A 12,963-nucleotide genomic window follows, 5' to 3' on the forward strand; every position below is an offset into this window, starting at 1 on the left:
GGCTTGTTTCACTTGTTCCCATCTGTTTATGAAATCAAACCTTTTGGTCAACTCAATTTTTCTTATTTACTTTTCCAGCTCAAAACTTTCAAAGCATTTAACTTTGTATCAGATAAAACCCCTTTTGTTTTCATTTCTCAGCTGACATTTAGCTGACTTTTGAGTTGGTACAGAGTGCCATAATGAAAATTTTCACAGGTTCACAGTTTGCATCAAGCTGAAAGGGACCCCCAAAGGTCATCTCGGCCAACCCCCTGCAGTCAGCAGGGGCACCTCCAACTAGAGCAGGCTGCCCAGGGCTATGTCAAGTCTGATCTTGAATGTCTCTAGGGTCAGGGCCACGGGTAACCTATTCCAGCACTTTACGACTCTCATGGTAAAGAACTTCCTCCTTATGGCTAATTCTGCTCCATTTTCAACCCATTGCCCCTCTTCCTATGGCTACAAGCCCTTCTAAACAGTCATAGGCTCACAGGATGTTAGGGCTTGGAAGGGACCCAAGGAGATCATTGAGTCCAACATCTCTGCAGAGCAGGACCAAACAATCTAGCTCAGGTCACACAGGAACACATCCAGACAGGCCTTGAAAGGCTCCAGAGAAGGAGACTCCACAACCTCTCTGGGCAGCCTGAGCCAGTGCTCTGGGACCCTTACAGTACAGAAGTTCCTCCTTGTGTTGAGCTGGAACCTCCTGTGCTGCAGCTTACACCCATTGCTTCTTGTCCTATCCCAGGGAGCAGTGAGCAGAGCCTGTCCCCTCCTGGCAGCTCTCAGATGTTCATAAACATTTATTAAATCCCCTCTCAGCCTGCTCTTCTCCAGACTAAAGAAGTCCCAGGTCCCTCAGCCTCTCCTCATCAGCCATGTCCTCCAGTCCCCTCATCATCCTCATAACCTTCCACTGGACCCTCTCCAGCAGATCCCTGTCCCTCTTCAACTGGGGAGCCCAAAACTGAACACAGTATTCAAGATGAGGTTTCACCAGGGCACAGTAGAGGGGGAGGAGAACCTCCATCTTCCTAATACACTCCAAGATCCCACAGGCCCTCTTGGCCACAAGGGCACATTGCTGTGCCATGGGGAACTTGTTAGCCACCAGGACCCCCAGGTCCCTCTCCACAGGGCTGCTCTCCAGCAGTCACCTCCCAGCCTGTACTGCTGCAGTTTGTTATTCCTCCCCAGGTGCAGGACTCTGCACTTGTCCTTGTTGAACTTCATCTGGTTCCTCTGTGCCCAGCTCTGTCTGCCCAGGTCTCTCTGGATGGCAGCACAGCCTGCAGCTGTCTCAGCCAAGCCTCCCAGCTTGGTGTCAGCAGCAAACTTGCTGAGCAGCCTCTGTCTGTCTGTGCCCTCATCAATGGCATTGATGAAGATGTTGAACAGGACTGGCCCCAGCACTGATCCCTGGGGGACTCCAGTGGTTACAGGTCTCCAGCTGGACCTGGCACCATTGATCACCACTCTTGGAACTCTGTCTTGTAACCAGCTCCTAATCCATCTCACTGCCTGCTCTTCCATCCCACACTCCCCTATAGGTCCCCTTCAGATTTTTTAATGTAGCTATAAATCTCCCCAGAGCCTTCTTTTCTCCAGGCTGAACAGCCCCAACTCTTTCAGCTTGTCCTCATAGCTGGCCACAGTACTGCAGGTGAGGTCTCACCAGAGCAGAGTGGCAGAGCCAGCTCTCTCAACCTTCTGGCCACACGCCTTCTTATGCAGCCTGGGATGCCATTGACCTGGGCTGCAAGTGTGCATTGCTGGCTCATGTGCAGCTTCTCATCCTCAAGTCCTTTTCTGCAGGGCTCTCAATCTCATCAGTAACCCTGTACTGACATCAAGGGTTGCCCTGATCTGGGTGCAGGACCTTGCTCTTTGCCTTATTGAGCTTCACCAGATCCTGCTCAGCCCAGTGCTCCAGCCTGTCCAGGTCCCTCTGGATGGCATCTTGTCCTTTGGTCTTATCGATCACACCACTCAGCTTGGTCTCATCTGCAAACTTGCTGAGGGTGTGCTCTCACTGTCTGTATCACTGCTGAAGATGCTGAACAGCACTGCTCCCAGTACAAACCCTTGAGGGACACCACTTATCACCCATCTCCACCTGGGCATTGAGCCATTGACCACTGCTCTTTGTATGCAGTCATCCAACCAGCTCCTTACCTGCTGGACAGTCCATCCACCAGATCCATATCACAAGTGTAGAGAGAAGGATGTTGGGGGGAACTGTGTCAAAGGCTTTACAAAAGTCCACATAGATGATACCTGTTGATCTTCCCTTGACCACTGATGGAGTTGCACCATCTTAGAAAGCCACTAGGTTAGTCAGGCAGGACTTGTCCTTGATGAAGCCATGCTAATCTGTCTGGATTCGCCTGCCTGCCCTCCACATGTTTCAGTAGGAAGAAGTTCTTCACAGAGAGAGTGATTTCCTATTGGAATGGGCTGCCCAGGGAGGTGGTGGAGGCACCGTCCTTGGGGGTCTTCAAGAAAAGACTGGATGGGGCACTTAGTGCCATGGTCTGGTTGATTGGTTAGGGCTGGGTGTTAGGTTGGACTGGATGATCTTGGAGGTCTCTTCCAACCTGGTTGATTCTATGATTCTAGGAAGATCTGTTCCATGATCTTCCAAGACACGGAGGTGAGGCTGACAGGGTGGTGCTTTCCAGGTCCTCTTTTTTATCTTTTATTTAAAATGGGTATCAAGTTTCCCTTATTTGGTTTCCAGAGACTTCACCTGACTGCCAGGACTTTTCAAATATCATGGAGAGTGGCTTTGCAACTGCATTAGCCAATTCCTTCAGAGCTCTGGCACTGGATGAGCTTGGAGGTCTCTTCCAACCTGGCTGATTCTAACATTCTACAATTCTATCATCTCAGCATTTTAAAATATGTCACAGTCTCACAGAATCAAGCAGGTTGGAAGAGACCTCCAAGCTCAGCCAGCCCAACCTAGCACCCAGCCCTGGCCAATCAGCCAGACCATGGCACTAAGTGCCCCATCCAAGCTTTTCTTGAACACCTCCAGGGACAGTGACTCCACCACCTCCCTGGGCAGCCCATTCCAGTGCCAATCACTCTCTCTGCCAACAACTTCCTCCTAACATCCAGCCTAGACCTGCCCTGGCACAGCTTGAGACTGTGTCCCCTTGTTCTGTAGCTGCTTGCCTGGCAGCAGAGCCCAACTCCCACATTTGAACACTTTGAAAACATTGAAACAAAATACTGCAACATTTCCTAACCATTCTTCTTTTTCCCCCATCAGAGGCACTTACTGAATCCAAGCTGACTGCAGTGTCCCCTCCCCCTGACAGGACGGTGTTTTTCTCCAACAGCTCTTTTGCTGGACTAAGTCAACCATCTGGGTCTTAAATAAAAAGCTCTGGATGCCTAGAGAGCTCAGAGGAGAAAACTCGGCATGGATATAGCTGAAATGCTGTTTCAGCCTGAGGCGCGTTGCTGAGGTGCGGGTCTGGGTGCGGAGGGCTGCGCAGAGCCAGCCGCAGCGCAGCGCAGCGCAGAGCCAGCCGCAGCGCAGCGCAGAGCCAGCCGCAGCGCAGCGCAGCGCAGAGCCAGCCGCAGCGCAGCGCAGCGCAGAGCCAGCCGCAGCGCAGCGCAGCGCAGAGCCAGCCGCAGCGCAGCGCAGCGCAGAGCCAGCCGGAGCGCAGCGCAGCGCAGAGCCAGCCGGAGCGCAGCGCAGCGCGGTGGTGTTTGCTGCCACCTACGGACCGCTCCCCGCAGGACGGGAAGGAAGGCAGGGAAGAGCAGGGCCGGGGTTAAAGCCGCGCTTAACAGGGCCGATCCTTAGGTGCTATGGACCCGTTTCACCCTAGCGACTTCGCAGGCCTGAAATCCCAGCACTGTTTTTCCCCCTTGGCTTCTCCTGCACTGAGATTTCTCCGCTAAGCAAGGACCTGCTGCCGTGTGCCATGGACTGAGACCCCCCATGCCAACCTCAGCCTCCTGCTCACATAGGAGGGGGAAAATGTGGATCCTGGCTCTCACCCATAGAAACCTCAAACCCAAGAGCTACTCCCTGGCCCCTTGCACTGGGTAGGAGTTCCTTCCAAAATTACACCATCATACTCCACAAGAGTCCAGTTGGACTGCATGGTCTTGGAGGTCTCCTCCAACCTGGTTGGTTCTGTGATTCTAAGCAGACAAACTTCCATGGGCTAGAGTAAAAAGTCTCAGAATATAGAGTACCTTAAAGCAAACACAGGGCTTCAGTGGCCTCCTTGGAGCCATCCCCATTGATCCCCCTGAAGAGCCATGTGTCTGACCTCCATCACTCATTTTAGAACATGACTGGCAGTTATTTGTCATGTTTTAGGGACAAATCCTGTTGCTGTAGCCCACATAGGCAGTTACAGTGCCATGGTGTAATATGTTCAAGAGAAGAAGATTATTTTGCTGTTTGGACCCAAGACAATAGCTGAAACATAACATTAATTTCCTGACTGCAGGAGACACTCCACTGCCACCAATGAAGTTACTGCGATATCAAAATCAGTGATAGTGAGAGAACTCATCTTAGGCATTTCTGCAAGCATTTCTGCAGCCAGAGGATGTTCTTGTGATCAGCTCCAAGCACCAGCAGCGAGGAGGCCAGAAAGCCCCTCTTTCAGATCTTCAGCAAAGAAAAAGTGCTCAAAGGACAAGCTCTCTTGGACAAGAGTATTTCATTCGCCTTAAGAAATAAATTAAAATTGGATGTTCTGAGGTCTTCTCCACTCTTTTTAAAGCATATCTGGAGCTGCTGTATATAGAATCATAGAATCATAGAATCAACCAGGTTGGAAGAGACCTCCAAGATCATCCAGTCCAACCTAGCACCCAGCCCTAGCCAGTCATCTAGACCACGGCACTAAGTGCCTCATACAGGCTTTTCTTGAAGACCCCCAGGGACGGTGCCTCCACCACCTACCTGGGCAGCCCATTCCAATGGGAAATCACTCTCTCTGTGAAGATACCCTTATGCACATGACCAGCTATTTCCTAGCATGCATTTTATTAACTTGGCATTGAAGATTCACTCGAGCCCTGGCCACTTTCCCACGGGCAGTAAGGAATTAGTTACTGAATTCTTTGTAGGAGTTTAGCAAACCCCTACACTTAACATCCAGCACAGAAATCTGCACAGGCAAGATGCTACAGCCACTGCTGCACTTCAGGTGTTCTCAGGGACCACCCCCATGAGCAGTGATATGCTCAGTTATTGCCATTGTTGCAGCAGTTAGATGGGCACTGGCATTGCAGCCAAGGGGACAGGGTAATATGTATGCTACAGGAATCTAAGGATCCACACTAACAGGAACCTGGTCCTCCTAGTCCAACAAAAGGAACAAGGATATGTTGAAGATGCTGATATGGCACCATGTGTGAGTGCCTTTCTCTGGGGAGAAATTGAGATGATTAATCAGTTGAGCTCTGGATAATGAACATAGGCCTCAGCTGTATGATTGCCTTGGCTTGAATCTGTCTATAAGAAGCCAACAGCCTCTCTTTGTGAACAACCTGTGAGATCAGCATCTAACCTTTAGGAACACAAGAACGTGCTAAAAGGATGATTCCACTTTGACAGTTCCTCCTAACCTGACTCACTGGGATGAATTAGTGAATTGCACCAGTGGCCACTTTCATCTGCAGAGGTGTTACTGGTGCAAGGATGCTCATACCCAGAATGCCTCTTGTACTGCTTCTCGTAAACCCCATTTCCTAGATCCCCTGCCCTGGGATGAGCAGGAGGTGCTGGGTCACTAGGGAGGGAAGCATCTTACAGGAAAAGAAATAACCACATTATCATCCCTTTGGTAATCAACAAATCACCTGGAGCCACTCACCTCATCCACCCGGGCTTGTGTCTGCTGCAGCCGTTTGTTGCTTGATATGTTGGCAGCAGGAGGTGGCCCTGAAGACCCAGCACTGGTGGGACCTTGTGTAGGAGCTGGAGCAGACCTGGATCAAAAGCAGAAAACAGAAAAAGTGACTGAACCTGTCCTCACTTGTTTGCTACCCCTTTTCTGGAACAAGTCAAACTCTTCTCCTCTCTTGCTGCCTTTTTAAACAGCAAGCAATTCAGATTATCCACCCTACATTAGGCCATGGCCAAACCAATCACAAGTCTGACTAGCAGGGCAGAACTTATGTCCCACTGAGAAAAGAGACTCTGCTCAAGGTGTTTGCTGTCGATGTTACAGGAGCCAGGGCTGTGACACTGCCTTCTTCCTCTGTGTGCCAGTGGCACCCTCCCGTGCTCCTTGGTGTTTGGCTGGAAGCTAACCAAGAGAAACAAAAGGAGAGAAGAAATAAGCGGAGGAGGGATTGGGGGTGGGAATTACACACAGCAGGGGATTAGTCATCTCAGGCATTCAGTAACACTTAACAAGCCCACCAGTGCTTACCAAATGCCCCACCAGAACAGCTGTCCAGGCTTACGTCTGCCACAGACCCTGGATAAATGTTTGCATCAGTGGTGTGAACAGAGCCCTGATCTCCTGTGCATCAGCTCTTTTCTTAAGCATCAACACTGACTTTCCACAGCTGGCTATAAACCACAAGTCCCTTAAAATCCAGCAGCATATTCTGTCTGTCTCAGAGCACAAGTCTGTGCAGACAAGCCACCTTGCCAGCCTGAACAGGATCCCTCAACCTCAGTCAGGTGTTCTTCACATCCTCACTTCAACCTGTGAAACCTCACCTGTCCTATCAAAGGACCCTTGGCACTTTTACCTGCAGAGAAACAAAACCTTTCCTGAAGCTGCAGAGGAAATCCCTGAGCGTGTGAACTGGAAAGCATCACAGATCCCACTCGTGCATTACCAATCTCTTCCTACGGTGACAGACCCAGAAGAGTGCTGCTCTGTGAATCATTCCCTTTTACTTGCTGAGCTCTGAAGGTGCTGGAATTATGGCCCCATTGATACACTGTCAAAGTGCCTGGGGCACTGAGGCTAGTTCCCCAAAAGTGCCCTAAGCTGCAAAATTCAATTTGACAGTGTCTCCTGTGGGCTGAGACTCTTAGACTCACAGTGGTGGAGCAGTCATTTGCACACCCAGGGTGCTTTGGTTTTCATCTGTGGGTGAGAACAGCATTTTCAAGCATTGAAGAAAAGAACTTGAGCCATACACCTATTGCTCATCCTTTGAGGAGTTCACAACTGCTATTACAAATGTAGAAGACCAGATGCTGCTTCCATCTGCAACAGAATTACTCCACGGAAGTGCTGTAGGGTAGGATTCCAGTAGGATTTATTCTGAGTTTACACTCGCCACTAAGGATTAAAATCTGACTATATTGTGTGGGGGAGGGATGGATGGGACAAATAGATGGTTTTGCAGCTGCCCTGATCAGCAGGAGTAGCTGCAGCTACCAGAGAGAGATGGTAATCTTTATGCTAAGGTACAGCAAGTTTGTAATTAACATACCCATCTTAACTGATTACATAAAATCTAATACAAGAGTAATCAGAGCTAGGTGCTGCCTGCAGTGCAGAGCTACCCTTTCCAAACCTTTTGTTTCTAGAACTGCACTCCTCTGCTGCCTCACTCACATCCTCTTGTGCCAGAGCAATGAGCTGCCACAACCAGCAGAGAAGCAGCACTCACGACAGAGGGGACAGCACACAGACAGGCTCTAGGAAGCCAGTCCTTGAGCACATGCCTTTAATGCCACCAGCAGCTGTTGCAGGTTAACAAGCCATGGTCCCTCTCTTGTTATTAGGCTGCATGTAAGATCCATAATAGACAAAACAGACACAAAGATGCCTGCATCATCTATCTTCCTTGTCTGCCAAGGCACTTCAGTACAGGACAGAGGAGTGCCATTGCTTCTGGCTCAACCCTACTAGTGTTTGAGCTCTGTAGAAGGCATCCTGGCTGGGCAGCAGCAGAAGGCAGTACCTCTGTGAGCTAACATGGTTCCAATCCCAGATGGCATTCATTAAGAGCTTGTCTTTGAACCCAGGTTTTCTAGTAAAGAAAATAACTGAAGGCCTACAGCACTGGAAAGCACCAAGCTTCTCTGGGATATCTTAGTTCACAAACACTAGGCTGCAAGTCCTGCCTACTTTTGTATAGCTCTGTTGTTGCCTCTGTGCTGTGCCATAGCATCACAGAATCAACCAGCTTATAATTGCCCAGGAGCATTATTCAGTTCAATTTGTGCAACACAGTAGCACTATCTTAGAGAGGCTTTTTTTTAAATACCCAAAGCATCACAACTTTAAAGTCCAATTTCTCGTGACCTGGCCTGATTTTTCAGTGACAAACGACTGTGAGGCTTCATCACTGGGCCCTGAACCATCAGACTCCTGCACTGCTTGAATTTTCTATAAGAAAGGAAAAAAGCTACTGCTGATGCTGAGAATCCTCGCTCTCAAGAACACAGCAAATTAATTTTGAAGGGGGAACAAAGCTCTATTATTGTTGCTGAAAAAAAGAACTAAATCTTAAGCAAACATTCTGGGCTGCTAACCTCTCTTCAGTGTCAGAGCACTGAGCCAGTGACAAGTACCTTTATTTCCACACAGCTGTACCACATGCTTGGAGCCTCTGAAGTTAGCTTGTTCTTTATATAGCACTGGTTACATCCTTACTCCCCTCCATGGCTGGGGCTGCTTCAGTGAGCACATGAGCAATGTGACTGATGGAAGGCAGGTGCTGGATCTGTGTGTGCATGCAGCCACTTGAAAAGAACCATTTGGGAACTGCCCTGGAGATTCAGTAATATCATAGAATCATAGAATCAACCAGGTTGGAAGGGACCCCCAAGATCATCCAGCCCAACCTAGCACCCAGCCCTGGCCAACCAACCAGATCATGGCACTAAGTGCCACATCCAGGCTTTGCTTCAACACCTCCAGGGATGGTGCCTCCGCCACCCCCTGGGCAGCCCATTCCAATGCCACTCACTCTCTCTGCCAACAACTTCCTCCTAATATCCAGCCTAGACCTCCCCTGGCACAGCTTGAGACTGTGTCCCCTTGTTCTGGTGCTGGTTGCCTGTTCCAGAGGCAATCTCAGCTGTGTTACTTTGGTCTGTCATGTGAAGACGTTCTTCATGCAAACAAACAGCTGTGGAACCAAGACAGATTTCTTTCCCCCTGCTGATAGCTGCAGCAAAGTTGGGTGTTTTCCTGAGTCTTGCTACCCTACACTTTTTCAGATTGCTATGCTGTTTTGTTTCCTAGTGTCTTGCTGCAATATGGTTTTGCTTCTATTTCATTTTATCTGTCATATCTGTGTTGATGTTTTCTTTCTGGGATTCCATCCACATTTGCTTTCCCTCCTCTCATTACCTGCATTTGGTCCAAGTGAATCCTGTACTGATCCCTGCTACTTTTTCTAACTTGTCTCTCTCCCTTTGTATAATTTTCCCTTTCTCAATGGTGTTTACAAAACATCTCTATTGAGCTGGATCCACAGAGTCAGCTTACTCAGACAGTTCTTCTGGTTACTCGCTGAGCCTGAAACTAGTAGGTCAAAATCATAACTCATGTCAGCTGGATATTTTGGAAGTACTTTACTACTTCTAACAGTTAACAACTCTAGTTAAGAGAAATTTGAATATACCCAGAGTTACCCTTTTCCATTTCAGCCCTGGCTGGAAGAATGCTAAGGGTGACTGTGCAGCTAGCATTTTGCAGAGCTGATGGACTCATGGTCACGTTTTTGTTCATACATGTGAGATAGAGAGGAGAATGTTTTCTGTGCTAGGCTAGGGGAGATGCTTAATGTAAATACTGGGAGGATGGCAGGCCACCACCGTGGCCTGGTACACTTTACATTAGAACCTGATACCTGATTTTGGCAGCTTGTTTTATCCATCCAAAGAGCCTTTTGAAGCCTCCAGCTACAGGACATAATCCCTTCAAAGTCTTTATCCTAACAGCACCACAATAAGCCAAGGAAAATCTGTTATTCTTGCACATGTCTGGGAAACAGGTACAGGGAGATAAAGTGGCTTGCTCAGTAGCACAGACAGCCTGTGACAAAGCAGCCCAGGCCTCCTTATTGCTATCCTTCTGCTCCTCTCTTCTTCAGTTACCAGATCCAAATGGAGACTTGAAACCAGTTTCTAATGGCAGGAATTATTTTCTGCCCCTCAGACTGAGAGAGTGAGAAGCATACAGTCAGATGTTCCAGCACGAGGAGTGGGAAGCATATGGGACAGCTGTAGCCAGAGCTCCGGGGAAGGGGCAGTGACAGCGCACCAGGGCAGCAGCAGGTCTGACTAATCACCCCTAGAAAAAGTGAAATGAAGGAGGCAAGGTTTTTATGATTCTCAGTTTGATCTTTCTTCCTACAAGCCCTTTCCATTTTATTCAGATAAAATGTATAAATGCATAACCCCTTTAATGTTATTTTACTGTCCAGGGACCATATTTATGTAGTAAATCTTTCCTGTTGTAACCGAACTTATGTGCATTTAAGACACTGTTCTTCCATTTGGACCTCTTCAAAAGGCATCTACCCATTTAGGCTTGACTACTTAAGTGGGTTTGACAGTTTGTGGTTACAAAGGGATTCAAAACCAAGACAAAATAGAACACCCCCCCTCTATGTAATTGTAAAGTAAATCAGAACAGTTCCATAGCTCTGTGCTCTTGTAAAACAAGTATGGAAATCAGTTACAAATGCAAAGGTGCAGACTGCTGCATGTAGGTAGCCACTACAGATGTCAGTGAAGATTTGGACCTAACAGGAACCACAGAAGCAAAGCTCTCTTACGTGGTCCCTGGTGCTGAGAGTGTTTATCTGTGGATTTAGATGCATCTGAAAGCTTTGAGGCAAGGAAGATCTCTAAGGAAATCAAGAAGCTCTGTGGAACTGGGGGTGTGCTGTTAGTTTTGAACTTGCTTTGCTATTTCCATAGCTAAAACAAAAATTCCACTACTCATTTGCAAAGGGGGCTTTTTCTGGGAATACTTGGAGTCTCCTGGCTTTCCAGAGGTGTTTGCTGGTCCCCGGGTTTCTGTGAACCAGATTGCACCCCACGGGATTTCAGTTCTGCAGTAGGTCAGTTTAGCTAACACTGGCACAAAAGCTCTCTTCATTGGTTTGCTATATGCAATTTGACACAGGCCTAATAAAATGTAGCTGTGATGGTTTGTGGCCACGGGAGGCCAGCGGAGGCGGGATCGGGGTATGGACAAGTCAACTCGGTATCAGCTGGCTGCAGACAGCACAGGAGGCTTCACTGAGGCGATACCGTGGCTTATACGCTACTTGGAAGAGGCGTGCCTAACTTCGTTTGAGATTGGTACATGTGGAAAGTACAGCCTGGTCCAGGGTTCTGTGTAAGGTACAAATAGGTCAACATTACAGCAACAACCTGTAGAGTCTATCCCCTGCAGCTGGCAGGCTCTGCCATGCAGCTGCGTGTGGGGGGTGCCACCCGCTGCCTGGTATCCTCAGTCCGAGATGGACTCAAGGACACTTCGCAGCACAGGTTTGCTTATTGCTTACCAGCTCATGTCCTGTTAGCAAGAAAATTCTCCCACAATGGCTTGGGTGTTACCTGCCCCCCTCCCCCCCTCCTTTTTTAAATCACCCAGACTAGACCCAGCCAGCTCTGGAAATTGAATGAAGTTTATATTTACAGCTTAGCTCAATATACAAGCAGATATTTACAGTGTATACAGTTATCTACAGAAATATACAACAACTCCCCTCCCAGAAACCTGAGTCCCCAGGAGGGGCTCTCAACCACCCCTTCACCTTCCCCCTACCCCTCTCAACCTTACCCCAGTCCCAAGGAAGAATGGAGGTTTGGCCAGGGGGTTAGGAAGCAAAGTGGATTAGTTAGAGAAATGGCAGAGAGAGAAGCTAGAGAGAAATGCAGCTGTGGTGGTTTGGGTGTACCCCAGCTCCCCCCTACACTTTAGAAATACCCAGCTAGACTCAGCTGGCTCTGGGAATATAAATGAAGCTATTTATTTACAGCTAGTACAATGTACAAGCAGTTATTTACAATATATACAGAAATATACAAAAATATACAAGGTAAAAACAATACAGAAACACAACTCCCCTCCCAAAAACCTGAGTCCCCAGGAGGGGCTCCCAACCACCCCTGCACCTTCCCCCTGCCCCTCTCAACCTTACCCCAGTCCTAAGGAAGAATGGAGGTTCAGCCAAGAGGTTAAGAAGCAAAGGTGAGTGGCAGATGAGGTTAGGGAGATGTAGCTCAGCCAGAGCCCAGCCAGAGAGTGAAGACAAAACGGTGAGAGTGTTATCTAGTGTTTACCTTTCTTGTTCCCACACCTCTCAGCGAGACTGTGAGGGAAGGAGACATCACAATTGTTTTCCTTTTACAGCCTATGATCTAGTTTTTCTCACCAAAACATTCTAGCCTGCTTCAAGCCAGCACAGCAGCTCAATCAGTTCCCCAGCAGAAGAACTGAGACTCCCTTATCTATGTTTGGATTTTTGGTTTTATACATCTCAGCAAGCCTATGAGTGAGGTAGACATCAGCCTTGATTTCCTTCCACAGCCTGTAGTCTAGTTCTTCTCACCTAAGCATTCTAGCTAGGCTCAAACTAGCACAGCAGTCTAACTGAAGAGGGCAGACTGTGTTAGCCTGTTTACATGCCATCTCCTGAAGAGTTTCATACCTAAGTTCCTTAAAGTTCTGGACCTTCCAGACTGGTGAGCTTAAGGGTACCAGCTCAGCTGTAGCTGTGTGGATAGCCACACTGCTGTTTGAGAATACAGAGATGACTGTGTCCTGTCACTCTGCCCAAGCTGCACACTGATTCTCTCAGGTGAGGTTCAGAGAAGAGATAACTTACTTTTAACACCCCCATAAACTTAAGTGTTCTTTGGAATTAGGTTCTCAGTCTAATGGATTTAAACTTGATCTTAGACATTAGAAAGAAATTCTTTACACTGAGGGAGGTGAGACACTGGAGCAAGTTTCCCAGGGAGGTTGTGTTCAAGGCCGGGTTGGATGAGGCTTTGAG

General features: G+C 48.3%; 1 protein-coding gene across 3 annotated transcripts in view; it reads right to left on the reverse strand.

The window, feature by feature from the left end:
• The window catches only part of LOC135187063 (vesicle-associated membrane protein 2-like), an 83,316-nt gene that overhangs the window by 22,091 nt on the left and 48,262 nt on the right, over positions 1–12,963 (reverse strand). For all 3 annotated transcript variants that reach the window (XM_064165427.1, XM_064165428.1, XM_064165429.1), the window contains exon 2: positions 5,841–5,955. In XM_064165427.1, the coding sequence (XP_064021497.1) occupies positions 5,841–5,955 (115 nt within the window). The remainder of the gene's footprint in view (positions 1–5,840; positions 5,956–12,963) is intronic.

The sequence above is a fragment of the Pogoniulus pusillus genome, chromosome 26 (assembly GCF_015220805.1).
Source record: "Pogoniulus pusillus isolate bPogPus1 chromosome 26, bPogPus1.pri, whole genome shotgun sequence".
In the NCBI taxonomy this organism is placed as follows: Eukaryota; Metazoa; Chordata; class Aves; order Piciformes; family Lybiidae; genus Pogoniulus; species Pogoniulus pusillus.